At 34.9% G+C, this 17,694-nt stretch overlaps 2 protein-coding genes across 3 annotated transcripts; both read right to left on the minus strand.

Moving 5' to 3' along the window:
• Positions 1-70: 70 nt before the first annotated feature.
• LOC130739751 (probable methyltransferase PMT4) lies at positions 71-5,439 on the minus strand. 2 transcript variants are annotated; one of them, XM_057592143.1, is made up of 9 exons: positions 4,458-5,439; positions 4,194-4,329; positions 3,841-4,081; positions 3,427-3,652; positions 3,164-3,326; positions 2,751-3,052; positions 1,316-1,448; positions 746-952; positions 71-344 (listed from the first exon to the last, which is right to left on the minus strand). In XM_057592143.1, exons 1-8 carry the CDS (start codon positions 4,976-4,978, stop codon positions 803-805), a joined length of 1,872 nt encoding a protein of 623 aa, XP_057448126.1. In that variant the 5' UTR covers positions 4,979-5,439; the 3' UTR covers positions 71-344; positions 746-802. The 2 variants fall into 2 exon arrangements, with proteins under 2 accessions (XP_057448126.1, XP_057448125.1); XM_057592142.1 differs by having other exon boundaries at positions 71-363.
• A 2,661-nt stretch (positions 5,440-8,100) lies between these two features.
• On the minus strand, positions 8,101-13,011 carry LOC130739754 (uncharacterized). The gene is made up of 9 exons (XM_057592145.1): positions 12,780-13,011; positions 12,358-12,575; positions 11,999-12,113; positions 11,337-11,426; positions 10,864-11,034; positions 10,662-10,781; positions 10,236-10,346; positions 8,732-8,813; positions 8,101-8,631 (listed from the first exon to the last, which is right to left on the minus strand). Exons 1-9 carry the CDS (start codon positions 12,984-12,986, stop codon positions 8,573-8,575), a joined length of 1,173 nt encoding a protein of 390 aa, XP_057448128.1. The 5' UTR covers positions 12,987-13,011; the 3' UTR covers positions 8,101-8,572.
• Positions 13,012-17,694: the final 4,683 nt, after the last annotated feature.

The raw sequence follows: 17,694 nt of genomic DNA on the forward strand, positions 1-17,694 counted from the left end.
TTGTACATGTCAAATAATAATTTAACCACTCCTGCTAAATTGCACATGATTAAGAATTTACTATAAGGAATGAACTCTCAATCTCATTCTAGAATTTCGTGGCCATTTATATTCTTTAAAGTCCAATGATCAATAAAGAAATGAATAAGCACAATACAGATGCTACCAAGATATAAAATGAATGAATCACTACAAACACCTTTGACAAAAAAATAAAATAAAAAGAATTGGAGCTAACTTCAACGTGAACCTTCACCATCTACAGCTTTCCACATTCATCCCGACCCAATTGTGCAAAAAGATGAAAAAAGTGCCGGGGCTCAGCAATATATACAACCTGTGCCCTGTAAAAAAATCCCTTCTCTGAAATTGAACAATGAAATATTACAGTTCAGAACACAGATAAGTAGCAATACATTCTGATATGCAGTAAGAAAATTCCATTTATAAATTACTTGGAATCAATCCTTGGCTTGAACATTATTAACCAAAAATCCAAATATCAGTGCTTCTTGCAGAATTAAATTATCGACTTATTGTGGATGCTTCTTCACAACATCACGGAGTTTAGTATGACAAATATACAAAGATAGCACTAGTATAGCAGTAGTATAGAAAAGAATCCACATCCAGAATTAATGATCAATGCAGCATATACCATTCCCCACATGACAAAAAGTATTAACATTTAACTTTATACCAAATTAAATGCCCACCAGTATAGCAGAGAGTTTAGAAGATTTACCAGAACAAAAAATCATGTCCATCCTCCATGGTGATGAGACATGATAGTGCAGATCAATCATTTTTTCAAAAATGGTTTCTGGCAAACAAGAAGCCGTTGGTCACTGCCATTCTGAAGATCAATTAACCTTGCTTCCCAGCTTACTTGTGCTGCAAGTGTGCGAGCCATCTCTATAGCTCCAACGTTATCAGATAGAATCACCCATCCCTACCAATTCATGTAATGGTATGTCAACATATTTGGCTTCGCATACCATTCCCAATGTATTGACACTATAAATTACTTAAATTCAAAGAAAAAATCATAATAAATTCTAAAGAATTGTTTTGATTGTTCACTGCACAAAGAAATGAGCATCCGTGCTTAGAGCCAAATGCTAAGAATCTATCACTCATCATGCTGGGGGACATGTCAAAATTTAAAAAATGTTGAAACTTGAAAGGAAGAAGAATGACTGTTCTGCCAATAATTGATATATTTTTAACATACTGATAATACAAAAAAGAAGTTAGCAAACTGATCATTCCAGCACAAAGTCATGACAATAAATAGAAGGGAGGAACATTGTACCTCTGGTCGCAGTATTCTATCCATTTCCAAAAATAAGTTTATCATGCTGCACCTCTCTGATGCAAGATGAGAGAGAAGTCCATTTGCATGAAGCAAATCATATGTCCGAGGGTAAGTGGGGAAAGGTTCACACCTGAAGATTAATCACAAATAACCAAATCTTAAAAATGACACTTGTACTCTAGTGAAAAGAAAATTTAAAGATCAAATTCCGAAATGGATCTTCTTTCAACTTGATTCTGCAATAATCCAAGTGAAGTAGTTTTTACTTTTAAGCCATCAGATGAAGTATATGCATGCATGCTTGCTACATTCTATCTCCAAACTCAGTCTCAATAGGGAAAACCAAATTAAGAATGGTAAAGGTGCGTTCAATAAAACTTACTAAATTTCAGCATTGAAGGTGACACAAATTGATGTTTGAAAATATATATTTATGAGTTGAACACGTATGAAGGATACTGGTGACTATTTTAATTTCTCAATGCATCAAAGGGGCTGAAATGAAATTACAAGCTTATTCTCCTCTATGGTCTGAGAGAAGTTAGAGAAAACAAACGGACGAACAATAGGAGGAATATAGTCAAATATCTTTAGAGGACAGGGGAGGGATTGGCCGAACTTTGCAAGGGAATCAAGAGTGTTTCCCTCTCGGTGGACATGAGTCGAACGCCCTCAGCCTGTCTGAGAAGCTCCTTGAACTCTGTGATCAAAGGATAGCAAGGATGTCTGTCAATGCAACCCATATAGGAAATACGCTGCACTGCTTGAGTCTGTCTCAATCAGGATTTCCTTGAAGCCTCTTTAAAAAGTAAAATGAGGCTACATTAACCAAAACGAGTGACACCAACAATTTTATTAAATAAGTAGAGTAACTCCATTAAGAAGGGGAGCCTTAGCGCAACGGTTGGAGCTGCTGCCATGTGACTGATTTAGGTCACGGGGTTCAAATTGTGGAGTCAATCTCTTGCGCAAGTACAAGTTAAGACTGCCTGAAAGGGATCCACAATAGGTCCAAACCTTCCCAGGACCCCACCATGGCGGGAGCTTTAAAGTACCACGGTGAATTACTCCATAAAGCATTTAGTGAGCTTCCATTTGCTAAATATTTTCAACTGTCTTGAATTCATTTTTTGGGTATGAATTATACAAACACTACTAACTCATTGGACTTTTTCATATTCAGCAGTCAAAAGTCTTGAACTGCACACTTCTTCAAGCTATCAATATAAAAACAGTTTCTCTAGCCGCTAGAATACACTTCTCTGCTGTATGCTCCAAGAGTGTGCTAAGGAAAATGTACGCTATATATACATTAATCAGGACTTAATTATATTATTATCATGTTCATTAGCCTGACAGCCAATCAATTATATAAAAACTTTTACTAGGACCCCCAACAACTTGCTTGGACTAAGAATATAGAGAAACTTACCAGTCATGCATAACACCAACAAAACCTCTATCTAATATAAGAGGAAGTGAATTAGAAGCCTTAGCAGGAACAACGTTCATGACCCAAACTGACTTTTTCTCTTCCAAGAGGGCAGTGTTCAAGCCCCCATATTTAGAACTCATGTCCATCACATTGCGTAACATGTTAAATGGAGGTAGTGGATCTTCATCTCCTGGTCTCTTTGGATGGTCAGAGAATATTAGTGGTGTAAGCAAAGACCAGTAATTCTTGAGAGCTGATCTCCAGACTTCTAAGTCCTCAAAATAATCTTCAGGCTGAACTCCTGCTATAATAGAGACAGGTCAATAATGAAAAGGCAACACAGTACAAGATGGGAATGAGGTTAGAAAGAGGTGAAGTAAATAACCAGAAAGGAACTACAAATAATACTTTCCATTAGTTCTAAGCTCATCCGAACTCAGTTCAGATCCAGAGGATCTGTTCTGTATTGCAATCCAACGCTTGCTTGAGGTCCCACTTATACATGATACAAGAGGTTGATAATATGCCTCAGCATTATCACCTTCTTTGCATAGTGGTATAGAATTCTTCTTTCTACAGTGTAAAGAAACATGTCACTAATAGTCTGAAGTAGTTGCCAGAAACAAACAGTTAATAGACAATACCAACATTCCAAATTAATAATTATCCTTACCGAAATGCATAGCAATCAACATCAGCAGTCTTCTGCCAGATGAATGTCTCATCTTGCTGAGCTAGAATAGTCCAACAGAGTTGCTCAGTCAGCTCTTCAATTGGCATCAACATGTTTCTCTTTTTCAATCGTAAAGAACTTTCATGCGGCCTAACTGTGGGCAAGGTTAAAACAAAGTATCCTCCAGGTTGAAGAACACGATCAATTTCTATAAGGAACATTCCATCTGTTGGATGAGTTAATGTTAGAGAGCAGTAAGAAAGACAGCACTTCATACATAAACTAACTGTTATGTTATAGGATAAGGACAACAAGGAAGGAAGAGGATGTGAATTATTTCAGAAACTCCACAGAGAAGTCTATTGCCAAGGAAGCAAAGATGATACTTAATGCCTCATAATAGAAACATAATACCTTCTTCATCCCAAATGATGCCACACTCAGCACAGTGAACCATGTCATATGATAATGAAGGATATGGAAGCTGTCTAGCAATAAAGTTGCCAAGCATAGCAGGAAGGCCTCTCTCAAGGGACAACTGAACCTGGCTGCCTGTTGCTTCGTAGGCTGCAATGCAAACCGCCATTACTTTCAGGGATAACAAATGAGCTCCAAAGCTACCAAATCCACAATTAATGTCCAGTATGGTGCGAACCTGCATAATGTGATGAATATATATTAGCAACACACATTATACTACAAAAACAATGTAGTTCTCAACGAGAACTGAAACGAAACTTGTGAATGATGTTATATGTAAGACTTACACCAGCCTGAGGAAATTCAGTGTCACTTCCCAACCCTATCATCTCAGCAATTTGGTGAGAATAATCTTTCACACCATCATAGATCAGTCCATCCTCCGACTGAAAAGCAAATTGATTATCTTCTAGTAGCATTAACCTACATAATGGATTGCAAAATTTTAGAAGTATGGAAACCATAACCATCAATTGATAAACACCATGCACAAGCTGCACTACTTGCTTTCGACTCGGTCAATTGTTACAGATTACAGTCTAAAGGGGTACCTTTTGGTCATACTTCCAGATGACAGGAATTGGTTTTTGGTTATCTTGACATTCCCACTCCATATGATATCCCTTCCAGTTGGCCACCTCAAGGGAATTTTATACTCCTTCGGAGGGCGAACCAAACACCTCTCTTGTTCAACCAACAGCTCGCAATGCCGGTCGAACTCATGCCCGTCCTTAAACCCGGCCAACAAATTGGCAGACACATTGTAGCAAGGCACGAAATTCTCCCTTTCCTTTCCACAAAGGCCAAGCTCCCCTTGTCCACCAGACACACCCTTTTCCACAGCCCTCAACTCCAAATAATCAACCGCAGCCTGCTCCTTAACCCTCCCATGGCTCGTGTATATCAGAGACGCGGGAACACCGCGTAACGGCACAGGATCAACAACATTCCGCGAAGAACCTAACACGAGAATCAGCGCGATAAGGCTTACGAAGCACACGAATAACCAGCTCAATGAGGGTCTTCTAATGCCAAGAATAATGTGCAATTTGTTGAACCAGGACCTTCTCATGTCCAAATCTAAATGAATTTATATTTTCTATATTCCACCAATCCAAGGCTCTAAGAACAGCAGAGGGAAAACTCCAAAAGTGATCATAACATGAGAGAGGATGATTCTACACGTGTTACCACCACCACCATGAACCCTTACTATCGATGCAGGCATTGAAATTTGAAACAAACAATAGCTCCTCACACCGATTCTGAATCGAACGAACGAACGAAATTATCACTCACAGAATCGATTCAGATCGCTTGTAACAGAAATGGAAAAGCGATTCACAGAATCAAACAATGCAAACGTTTCTGATTAACAGGAATCGGATCAGAGCGGTGAATGCAGTTGCAGTGCAATGGGGAATTTAGGGTTTAGGTTGGTTGGAGAAGCGAGTTGAGTTAGTTAAGAATGAAAGAAGGGAAGTTGGGTCCAGTTTCCTTGTAACGTTATTGCGTGTGGCTTTGTTGTTTATGGCAACAATCATTCTTAGGGATATTTTCGGTAAATCAAAATCAACAACCAACAATAATTGCTTTTCTTTTTCCTTTTCTTCTTCTTCTTCTTTCCTTTGCACTCCATATCTTCAAGGATATGGTTGCCTATGTTGCTTAGTAATGCAAACACATATCGGTTATATTATATTGGTTCAGTATGGACTACTTTCTTTTAGAGGATTGTGTGTTAGTTTTCACGGTCAATGTGAAGGCTGTATTGATGGACAATTTGTAAGTACTTATGTAAGCAACTTATATAGTTCTGAAGGTGTGTCCTAACTCGTGGTATTGATAGGAGTTGAACTCACTCAAACTTTTTTTCAAGTGATATTTTTTATTAGGTCATTTGGTTAACTTACAGTAAAAATAATTGGTTAAAGGAGGAAGATTAACTCATTAGTCATTTCGAGTTAATTGCACCATTTTTGATGATTTACTAACTCATTTAATTACGAGAAAAAAACAAATCCTTAAGGGCAGCATAAATGTTTTCAATTCTTTAATTTATATCATATGAACACAAATAAAAAAATTACTTTTTCTTAATCAATTACAAGTATTTCAAAGAAGAGATTTATATTTTATAGTGATGGTGCACTTTGAGGAATAAACTATAACTTATGATCGACACATGTATTTCATTTGAGTCTTACCCATTAAGGATGTGGATTTGAATTCCCTACAGACAGAAATCTCAAGTTGGTGAACATTCATACTCATAGAAATCCCCTAACGATCCAGCATGCCACTAACGTAAACCTTTGTTGATCTTCACTGAGGTTAAGTGTAGTCAAGTCTTTCGCTTCCGAATAAAGCTCGAGGTACATCTTCAAGCCTACCACTTTTGTGACAAAAAAAAGAGAGTATGCTTGACAACTCTTGAGGCAAAGAGTCAAAGGACTGGTGGGGTTCACAAAACAAGTCGTTATTTGCACATCTCTTTTCTTTTTTCCGATGAAGGGCACATCTCATCTATCAATCAATCATGTTATTGAATATAAATTCTTAAAATATCTATAAAAAAATAGCTACATACATGTATGTTTTGAAGATAGTTTTGAAAATGAGAAAAAGGTTGATGCACCGACGGTGTAAAGTTTTTTTACACCATCAACCAATCAGATTGTTTGAAATATGATCTCACTCAGATTTCAAAAAATACATTTTGTAAATGTATATTTTGAAATTGTATAGAAAATATATATTTTAAAGACTAGTTCCAAATGCAATTACATTTTCAATGAAAAAAAATTAGGTGAGTTTGACCACCACCACATTTCAGGCCATCCGATACAATAAGTCGCTTAAAATGTATTTAAAGATTTCTCACTAACACAATTCTCATATTAGAAGCGGGAATCAAACATATAATTTTCTGAAGAAAAGTGATTCATACTTGCCACCTAGGTAAATATTCCGGCTCATTCAATTTTAAAAATTATTTTTTACGGCTGCAAATAATTATATTTCAAAATTTAGTTTCTAAAATTATTTACTTATGGAATGTCCCAGAATCAACCTTCGCTTCATCAATTTATAAAGTGAGCTGTGTTTACCTATTTGTCTTGAAATACATTAAAAATTTTGTTTACATTAATCTAAATGGGTATTCAAACATAGCTTATCCATAATCCGTTCAATTTTTTTTTAACTTATAAACCTGACTGTCTACCATTACAGTCCAAACCATTTGACTAATGTTTTATCCAAGACAATCACATCTCAATCTCATATTCGATAAGAACTTGAGTTTTGTCCCATTTGATCATGCAATAAACTAGATTAATATCCACTGATGAGTTAGAAGTATAAATCACAAAAAAATTACTCAAACATAATTGATAGTAGTATTAAATAAGATTAGTTTTTCTTGCACAAGCTGTAAAATAAACGGAATAATACCCTTTTTCAATCCTTTTGAAAATTGACATAGACACCGAGTCGGTAACGATAGAGAATTGAAAGTGACATTAATATTAATGCACATGATGTCAGCGGAATGAACGGCTAGGCCACTAAATAAAATACAATAAAGTTGATGTGCACCCAATGAGAATAAACCACTTATCCTGTAACAAAAAAAACCACTGAAAAGAGATTTGAAAAAAAAGAGAAGTGATAGATGTGATATATCGTATGATTATGAGTTGTAGTAGGCCAGGCCAAATCAGGGTTTGCATGGCTCAAGCCCGACCTGAATTCTAATTTCGCAGCTCAAGTCTAGCATGTGGTATGAAATATGCCAAATTTGAAGGTCTATCATGACCTTTTAAATAGTATAACCTACGAGCCTATTTAAAGAAAATAGACAAAACACCATCTTAAAGAGATCAATATGTGAGCGGGCTAATAAGCCTTTCTACATATCACTATAGTCGAGGGACAACCTTTTTAGCTAATCAGGAAGCCTAGCCCTTTTAATAAATGGACTAGATCACACCATGCATTTGACGGGTCAGGCCACGACGACACCTTGGCATGTCGTACGACCTATTTCCATCCCTAGATACAATGTGACAAAAAGAGAGAGCCACGAGCCCACGACACCTTGACATGCCGTATTCCATCCCTAGATACAATGTGACAAAAGAGAGAGATAGAGAGAAAAGAAGGATTTTGCAAGTTCGATGCACCTTAAAGTGGTCTAAGAATCATTATTGAATGAATATAGGTACACATGTTGGGCGAAATGGGGGCAATCTTTCTGTGCCACCCTATCATAAAGTCACATTTCACCTATTTTGTGGCTTTTCACCAAATCAAATACATTGTCAGTGTCCTACTCTAGTCAAAATTTATCTATAACGATAGAGATTCGAATTGTTTCTTAGTTTAGAAAGCTTTTACATAATCACTTCTGACATAGAAGGTTAAGCAATAATCTATTTTCTATTTCTGATACCTGCCAAAGCAGCTTCCTTTTCATCTTTTCTCCAGAATATATATTTTAATCCAAAAATTGGTAATCCAAGGCTACCGGGCCAGACTCATGAGAGGACTAAAAGGGTTAACACTTAACACAATGTTATTTAAGCTTGTTGATATAGTTGAATCTCATAATCCCAATCAAAAAGCATTGCTTACCCAGCAGTTACCAGAGAACAAGCACAGCTTAACAGGTTACACAAGCTCTGAATGAATGAATTAGAACATCTTCTTTCAGATTATGACCTGTCAATCAAAAACAAACATGTTAGCAAGCTGAACAAGGTCTTTTCAGTTTTCACTATTTAAAGTTGTGCTTAGACTGGAACAAAGTTCATCTGATTACCAATAAAAACTATCTTATTCATTCGGTTTTCTTCTCTTTCCCACTTGCGGGCTGGAACAATCTCATATAGTTCCCTCACCGCCTGCACATTTTCAGAAAAATAAATGAATAACAATAATACCCACCAGACACACACAGAGTATATAAGAGAATTGTCTTCTTTCACCATTGCAAAATGATTTCGTATAGATATGAAAGAAGATAAAAAGTCTAAACAGATGCGCATACTGCATGAAAATTAATGAGCACATGTGCATGGCTGATAAATAATTGGCACTTGTTAACATAAGGATCAATTTGACTGATTGTGTTTGTATTTCTATCAGCACAATTCCAAAGCAGTTTGAATGTGCTTTCGGCTTATCCATGTCTCTTGTGTCATTGGACTGAATGTGTTTCTGGCTAACTTAATCGCAAATACAAACACACATGTAGTAATCTTTCAGGAACCAAGGGTCCATCATTCAAGGGAACAATTCCCTGTCTTCGAAAGGGCAAAATAACCATTTACTCTTTATCCTACGTGAAAGGTTTCAAGTAACAATCAACATTAATCATCACTGTATGGTCAAGATTAGTTTTTTCTATTATCCCACACTCTCACTTGATACACCTTTTATGACTTGTGAGGGATTTACTTGAGAGTGAAGAGATGTTATAGCCAATGATTTAAAAACCAATCGTTCAGATAACTTTGTAGTTTGTTTTACATGTGCATGAGTTTGATCACAATCTTAAACGTTGATTTTCTAATTAATGGCTATAACTCAGTCTTCCCTCGTCTTAAAGGAGTCAATTCCTATCTACACACACAACACCAATAATAAACAAAGCCAATATCACTTACAAGCATCTCATGCTTAAAATTATGAAATTTATCAAATATCAAAAATAGATGTGGCTGATAAAAAAATAACCCTTTTATCATATGAGGATAAGAAGTTTCAAAATCTAGGGTTGCCTGATACCATTAGAGAATATAGAATATAAATGCAATTTATACTTTTTTTTTCTTATAGCATATATTTCTTTTCTATTAGTTAGGGATGAGGATTTTTTTTTTACTCAAATATGTAAATCAAGGAGTTGTAAATTTAGCATGGAAATTTGTCTTATAAAATACCCAATTAAAATCAACATGCCTCAGTACCTGAACAAAAAATGCTTAATTGCTGCAGAATCTACAATATATGGAACGAAGGTAGACACTATCATAGCTTGGTAGGTGGTAATGTGACACAGCTTACTTGCCAAGCTCATATAAAGCATAGTAGTGTCTTATTATACGCTAAATATCAATTCAAACAGTAATAGTGGAGCTAATGAAAATTTATACTTAATTATAAAATATACAAAATTTTAGATGCCCAACCACTGGCGAATATGGACCCTAAAACTACTTAGATACAGAACATGTAAAGAGCAATCTTACTTTCACATTGTAATAGCATAAGATAGCTTATTAGCTTCTGCGAAAATCTTAACTGTGTTAATTATAATTTACCTGTAAAGTATGCAGTTGATCAGAATTTTGAACACTCAGCACTCCTTTGCAACGGTAGACATCCATATCATATTTCTTCTCCCAAAGAATCTCCTCAAGCCATATACGAGTCTATCAAGGTTTAAATAATATGTCAATACAAGATGAGACAGAGGAAAGGATGATTCAAAACATTGAATTTTGAACAGAACGAACATAAACACATTAGCTGGACAATTTATGCCTGAGGCAGGGAAATAAAGAGAGAAACGTTGTTTTAATTAGTTTATTATCTTTCCCTCCCTATACTAAACTTATGATGCCACAGTTAATTGTAAGATGGTCATTCTTGCTTAGAAGCTATATAAAAATGGAAAACTTTCAATTGGTTAACATATAATCATAATGTAATCTACAATAACATAATGAATAAATTTGAAAATCTACCTTATCAATATCAATAGTCTTTTGCTCAGAAATGCATATAGTTCTCACACCACTATCATGAAGCTTTTTAGTAGACAAAGAACAACTTTCTTCCAACAATGTCTCCAAATGTGGGGCACGCTGAAAATAGAGGCGGCGAAGTTAAATAGTAGCCATAAGAAGGTGGGAGAAAAGCTGCGAATGAACAAAAATATATATTAACTGCAGTATCATATGCATGGCGGTTCAATATCTTAGACAAGTCAACTTGACATTTGACAGAATGAATTATCTCCACAAGGGAGTTAATGTTATGGATTTCCTCCTCAAGTTCCTTCAGAGCTCCAGAGCCCTCTGCAGATACCAAATCAACCTTGTTAAGAATTATAATGTCCTGAAACAAGCAGCAAAATTATTAGCTCTTCCGTTTGTCAAATTATCATTAAGAGAAAATATTATTGCTCTTATATTATGGTACCCTATGCTTAACATGATCCAAGTTATTAGCATAAATAAGGGTATGGTCAGTTTTACATATAACAATTACTTAGTCTGGTTAGTGAAATAATTTTTTGTGTTCCCTCTCTATCTCTTTTCCCCCCTTTCCATCAAATAAAAATGCTGCCAATTACTAAATGATAAAAGGAGAAATATGTTATTGATGACCAAATTCCAGTTAATACTATAATCAATTACCGCAAATGCAATTTGAAAATATGCTTCTGGATATGAAGATGAGCGACGATGCTGATCAATCTGGAGGCGAACATTCTTGGCATCCACCACCTACATGAGCAGAAACTCAATTAAAAAGAGACCATGGTTCACAAGCCATTCTCTTACATACCAAGGAAAGAAACAGCTCCTATGAACATATAAGTCGACACTGAGCCACGAAGGTAAACATGATAGTGCTATACTAGTTAAGAAGCCAAGAGAAGTGCTATACTATGTTTCCAACTTGGACACAAAAGAATGACAATTTTCTAGGGATAAAACCTAAAAAAATTAGAATTTGTTTGACAGAGAATAAAACTACTATAAGCAACTGTATTTTTATTATACAGAAAATTCTAGAGAATTAATTTAAAAACAATATAGAGGAAATTCTAAATAAAACTCTCCCTATGTTGTGTCATAGCTGGTCCGAAGCCCGGATAAAGAAGGAAGGTTGTGTTAGGCCAGCAGCCAACATAAAACTGGCCATGTCTTTAATATAGATCATGTGATTCATACAAACGACCTCACTTAGTGGGATAAGATTTTGTTTACTTTTATGTATATAGAAAATTATAGCAATATTCAAGGCCCAAAAAAATGAGAAAACTAAATGAATTTCATCCACCAAAGATACTTACAGTGACGATAGAATCTAACTTCACGTCTGACTCTAATTGTTCATCCAACCAAAGAACAGAAGCCAAAGGTGCTGGATTTGCCAATCCAGTAGTTTCCAGCAATATATGGTCAAGCCTAAAGACACAAAAACTGCTTAATTGCGCCAAAATATATAGCAAAGCTGACTCACGTTGCTGAATACTACATCAATTCATGATAAATTGAAAACAGGGTTTGATGAAAGTGAACAACAACAATATGTAAGGGTCATTTATCATTCAATCACTTGAATTTTCCATGACATTGCTTATTTGAAGTATTTGCTTGTTTGAAGTGTATGCTTGTTTTACCACAAGGTTGAAGTGTCTAAGTGTTTTACCTTTCCTTCCTCTGTACAAGCTGCTCAAGTGCTTGAACTAGACTATGTTTGACCGTGCAACATATACACCCATTGGCAAGCTCAACCCACTCTTCAACCATTGCACCGCCATCCCCTTCATTAATCATAGCTCTTTCCACGCCAATCTCCTCACCAAACTCATTCAGGATGACAGCAATCCTCTTTCCATGTTGCGAATTCAAAATATGATTCACTAACTGAAAATCACAATTCCACATCACAAATCATTCAAACACCATCATTCCAAAAACCAATGTCAACAAGCAACAACAAGTGAAAAGGACATGACTTTATACCACCCAATTGCCTAAAATTTAGATAAATGACAACCTGTGAGTCAATCATGTGCATAAGAACAAATGGGGTGTTTGGAAAAGAGAGCAGAGAAATGGAAAGCTTACAGTAGACTTGCCAGCACCAAGATAGCCGGTGATGAGGGTGACCCCAACAGAAGATTGTTGAGAAACGGATTCATCAAGCCCTTGAATCTGAACAGCAAGAGGTGCTTCTTCATCTTCGTCGTGCTCCATCTTCGACTGCTTGGTTTTCTTTCTTGTGTTTCTGTTTCGCACTTGTTCTTCTATTTCCAACAAGTTTTCGGTTCTCATTCATACCATGATTATAAAATGTGTCTATACATAATTGCATGTGTTCTTGGATTAAACATAGGGTTTATTAATTATTATCAAACAAAGAAGATAGGGTTTATTCTGAATTTTTTAAGAAAAAGTATATTTGTTGTTTTCATGATTTTTCTTCTCAAAAATAAAACTAAACGAAAAAATATTTTGACATGATAAAAAAAAACTAGTAAAAAAAACATCATTCAATGAATTTAAAGTTGCTAGAACCAGTTTACAAATTGCATGTTTGAATGCACACTAAAAATAGGTTTTCACATTGGAATGAGAATTAATTTTGGAAGAAGATGCTCCTATTAGCTTTTGTGGTAATATTTGAACATAAATACGAAGATGCTATAAGTAATTTTTCCATAGAAAATACTAGGTAGATCTATAGGAATATCTTAAGATGTAATCTTTTACTAACGAATTAGAAAATTGTGCAACTTAGAGAGCCATGGATTTTCAGCTTGGATGGTTCTTGCAAAACCTTATATGTATTGTTTGTTTCATATTCTTTAGGAAATAACATATAAACCACACAAAAGTACTTTTTTTGAAAGAAAGAAAAAGAAGGGGTTTTCTTTTCAAAACAAAAAAACATTGTTTGATCCATATCCACGATTTTAATTTTATTGAAATCAGCAATGGGTAAGCTAAGTTGTTTTCTTACTTAAAAGGCTTCTTGATCTATTGGTTTTTGGAGATTATCCAATCTCAATTAGAAGCAGAGTAGGGAGTAGGCTGCCAAAATTTTCTAAATCTCAAGCTAATCTTCTGAAGGGTTCATTAGATTTTGTGGGAATCAAACATTACACTACATTTTATGCAATGCACAATGTGCTTCTAAGTTCTAACTTACTTGGGGTTGTCCTTTATGACTACATTGCAGACTCTGGTGCCCTTATCTCAGTAAGTTAAAACTGAACCTTTATTAATCAGTCTCTTAAGTTTGTTGAACTGTTTATAATTTGTGTTTTATGACTGAGCCTAATTGATGCTATTTTGTATCTTTTTCCAACACCTTTCAGCATTCAATGGTACTCACATTATTGGAGAAAAGGTCAGCACTGTAAAATTTAAAAACAGTGCATCAGATTTATGTTCTGTCCTCAACTCCATGTTGTTATCTGTATTTTACTTAGATGAGTCCAATCATAAAAGTACTATCCTATTTAGGTCTCCAGAACTTTGGTAATGCTATGAATACATTGTTTTGTTACTCATTTTTTTTGGAAGGCCAAATTAAATGAATAAATAGTAGGGTGCTACAACCCAAGTAGAAAGGATGAGAAGCACAATGAATCAAGTGCGGTGCACCATTGGATCATTGCAGGATCATTACCCCCTTTAGCCTCTCTAGACGTGCCTCTCTCTTCTAGTATTTGTTATGAAAAATCTCTTTCAGCAAGCAGCTGGTCTAGTAGTTGAAACATTTGCATAATTGCATGGACAGCATTGTATAAACCAAGTGAGTAAGCAAGTCGACACGAGAAGGGGAGAGATGGACCTAGACTAGCAAATGGGACATTGGACCGGTCCAATGGGGCCATCAGCCCAAGTCTTAAAACACACAAATGTACATTTTTTTCCTGTACTTTTCAATGGATTAATAAAATTTAACAGTGTAAGTTTATTGACCAAAAAAAGTTTGTTTCACAAAAAATAACAGTGTAAGTTTTGTATAGTTTTGAATTTTTGTTAGTATTTTTATTTTATTTTGATGATAAAAATGAAAGAGTATCTCCAAATTACCGGATAGAGCAACGACGTCATATTAAAAAGATCAGCAGAGACTCACTCCTAAATAGGAGCATCAATAACGTTTTTTTTTTATGACCATTCATATACACGGTCACAATAACTTTTGTCCAGTTGTATTACGTACATGCTATAACAATTAACAAGTCACTTTTATTTCATGACACACCATGTTTTTTAAACTTCACGTTAGCTTAGCTTTAATCACATCACCATGTGAAAGCTCCATATAATGATGATGAAAAATAAATTTGAGTTTTGCCTTTACTTTTCAAGGAAAGTTCCCCACAGGTCATGCTAGCTAGACAAAAACCAGAAAGGGTCAGAAAACGGTAAAAGTTGAGTGGCATTCCATGAAACGAAAAGATGATCTAAGTGAGTAAGTGATATATCACCAGCCTCACATGACTTGGACTTGTTGGTATTTCGTTAATCTAGCCAACTCTTCAGGAAATCAATGTTGACAATGGAAGCCACATTTGACATTTTATTTTGGTATTAATTGTTTTTTCTTTTTCTTTTCTCTTTTCTACCGAAGCATTTGATCACCTTCCATTATGCAGTATTGAGTTTTTTAATTTTCATGCAAAATCTAAAAAATGTGGTATCCAAATTTCTTGGTGGTTTTCAGTGTTAACTCGTGCATGCTCTCCTTTGGACACCTCCTCTATCCCAAATCATTAATTCAGCACCCACCTAATTAATTAATAAATGGGACAATTAAGAAAATTATTCCATGAACAAGTATGAAAATCTCAATGATGATACAGTTACGAGTTTAATATATAATCTCAAACTTACATAAAAAGTAATGTACGTACCCACTTTAAATCTAAGACTTTTACATAAAGGGACACATTAATTAGAAATATGTAGTGATTCATATGAGTTCCCTTACGTAGATATTTGATCTTTGTATATATGAAGCTTATATTATATAGTTGTCATTGCTAAAATCATCAACTAACTGCCTTAATGAGATCTTGCATGAACCAATATAAAGGAGTCTTCTAATTAAAGAAACCAAGATGTGAGACTTCAATATTGTATATTGTATATATAATATAATTTATGATATATTATTTACTACGATTTCTAGAAGCAAATAATGATCACCTGATGAAATGGCTTAAGAATGTGGTTTAGCAAGAGTATGAAATAAGAAAAGGCCATTCTGGTGATATTCCGAAATGAGTTGTTGGACGGCAGCTTTTCTTCAAGAGATGAGAATATATGCACTTTAATACATATTGATTCAAGAACCACTCCAATTAACAGTACTGTCACAAAGTGGAAAATTAAATTAACAAAAAAAGAAAAAAATCCCAAAACACATTTTGTGTCATGCTGGGTGTTACAAATGCTACATTTACTTTGTTGAGTTCAATTCAACTACCTTCCACGTTACTCCTCTGTTCATGTGAGACACTGACTTTCCTCAAGTTCAAAGCTTCCCCACCGTTTCAGAAAAAATAAATTTTCCTCAGCTCAACTTCTTATTGCTCCACTCAATCTCGGTTGCGGTGATTAAAAGAGGTCGTTTAACTTTATGAGATTGATACTTCAATTTTTAAGAGAGACACTCTTGAAGAAGACCGTGGCTTTTATCACAATCAAATGAAATATTTATAATTGTCTCCATATATGGTCACATAAAAAAATTATTGTTTTGTTTTTCATTGGATTTCAGAGCTTCAGATTTTTTTCAAGCATACATAGCAAAACCGGATAAGTCAAGGTATTAATTCATGATTCATTAGTGGCTTAAATAAGTTTTTCTTCTGCAAAATATATCTTTTTTTTTCATCCGTGGAATTTTTGTTTGTTTAACATCCTTTCAAAATTGCACGTTTTGTTTTTAGTTTTTTCTATCCAATCTAAAAGAAATTACACGCGGCCTAAGTTAAATGATTATTGTGTTTATTCGCGTATATTCTTGCATTAATTGTATTTATTTCGTTTAGATTGGATGGAAAATGTGACTGCAAAGACTAAAAAACAAAACAAGGATGTTAATTTTTTTTCCAATAATGAAAAATAAAAATGATGTATTATGTAGGGACGAAAAACTTATTTAAACTTTCATTAGTGGTTAAATCGTGATCACATTCAAGGAACACAAAGTGTGTCTTGAGAAGTCGATTCTCTACTCTTGCAAAATGTAACTCAGTCCTCCTTTTAGTCCACAAGTCCTGAAACCACCAAGTCTTTAAGAAAGACGAAACATATCTTATAAGGTCAGCCATCCACCCGTGTCGGATGTACTCAGTCTCCCTTTAGGACCACTGGCCCCAAAGACACACAAAGTTTTTGAAGAGGTCGAAGTTTGTCTTTTGAAGTTAGTCTTCTGCTTGTAGAAAATGTAACTTGTTTTTCCATTTAGCCCATGTATAGTTTCTTAGTATACACACTGAGGTTTTAAAAGAATTACTTTCGAAATTTAATATTGAAATAGTTTCTTAGTATATGCATTGAAATACCCTTTAAGAAAAAGATAAGGAATACAATGTCGATTTAATCATGCAGATATGACCACCAAAGGAAATGTTGCATTTCTTAGACTAAAGTGAATTTATTCTTCACCCTACCACACACTTGTTCCCGCCTTTATTGGATTCGCGCCAATTTGAATACCCAATTAGACAAAACGTATACTTATAATATTGTCGGATTTTAATATTGAAATAGTTTCTTAGTAAATGCATTGAAATACCCTTCTAAGAAAAAAGGTAAAGACTATCGTTTTGATTTAATCAAGCAGATACAACCACCAAAGGAAATGTACATTTCTCCCACCAGGTCAATTTATTATTCACCCTACCCCACACATGTCCCCGCCTTTATTGGATTCGCGCCAATTTGAATACTCAATTAGACAAGATGTAAACATATAATTCTACAATGACGCAAGTATGCAAACCTATTAAGCACC

This window comes from Lotus japonicus, chromosome 2 (assembly GCF_012489685.1).
Source record: "Lotus japonicus ecotype B-129 chromosome 2, LjGifu_v1.2".
Taxonomy (NCBI): Eukaryota; Viridiplantae; Streptophyta; class Magnoliopsida; order Fabales; family Fabaceae; genus Lotus; species Lotus japonicus.

What these genes read in the sequence shown, in the direction of transcription:
- LOC130739751 (XM_057592143.1), bottom strand. Translation starts at nt 4,978, where the DNA reads ATGAGAAGGTCCTGGTTCAACAAATTGCACATTATTCTTGGCATTAGA. An exon ending in GTTGATTGCTATGCATTTCG is followed by an intron (nt 3,327 to 3,426) that starts GTAAGGATAATT and finishes TTTACACTGTAG; the next exon opens with AAAGAAGAATTCTATACCAC. An exon ending in ATAGAATACTGCGACCAGAG is followed by an intron (nt 953 to 1,315) that starts GTACAATGTTCC and finishes ATGAATTGGTAG; the next exon opens with GGATGGGTGATTCTATCTGA.
- LOC130739754 (XM_057592145.1), bottom strand. Translation starts at nt 12,986, where the DNA reads ATGAGAACCGAAAACTTGTTGGAAATAGAAGAACAAGTGCGAAACAGA. An exon ending in AGTTAGATTCTATCGTCACT is followed by an intron (nt 11,427 to 11,998) that starts GTAAGTATCTTT and finishes CTGCTCATGTAG; the next exon opens with GTGGTGGATGCCAAGAATGT. An exon ending in GCCATGCATATGATACTGCA is followed by an intron (nt 10,782 to 10,863) that starts GTTAATATATAT and finishes CTCTATTTTCAG; the next exon opens with CGTGCCCCACATTTGGAGAC.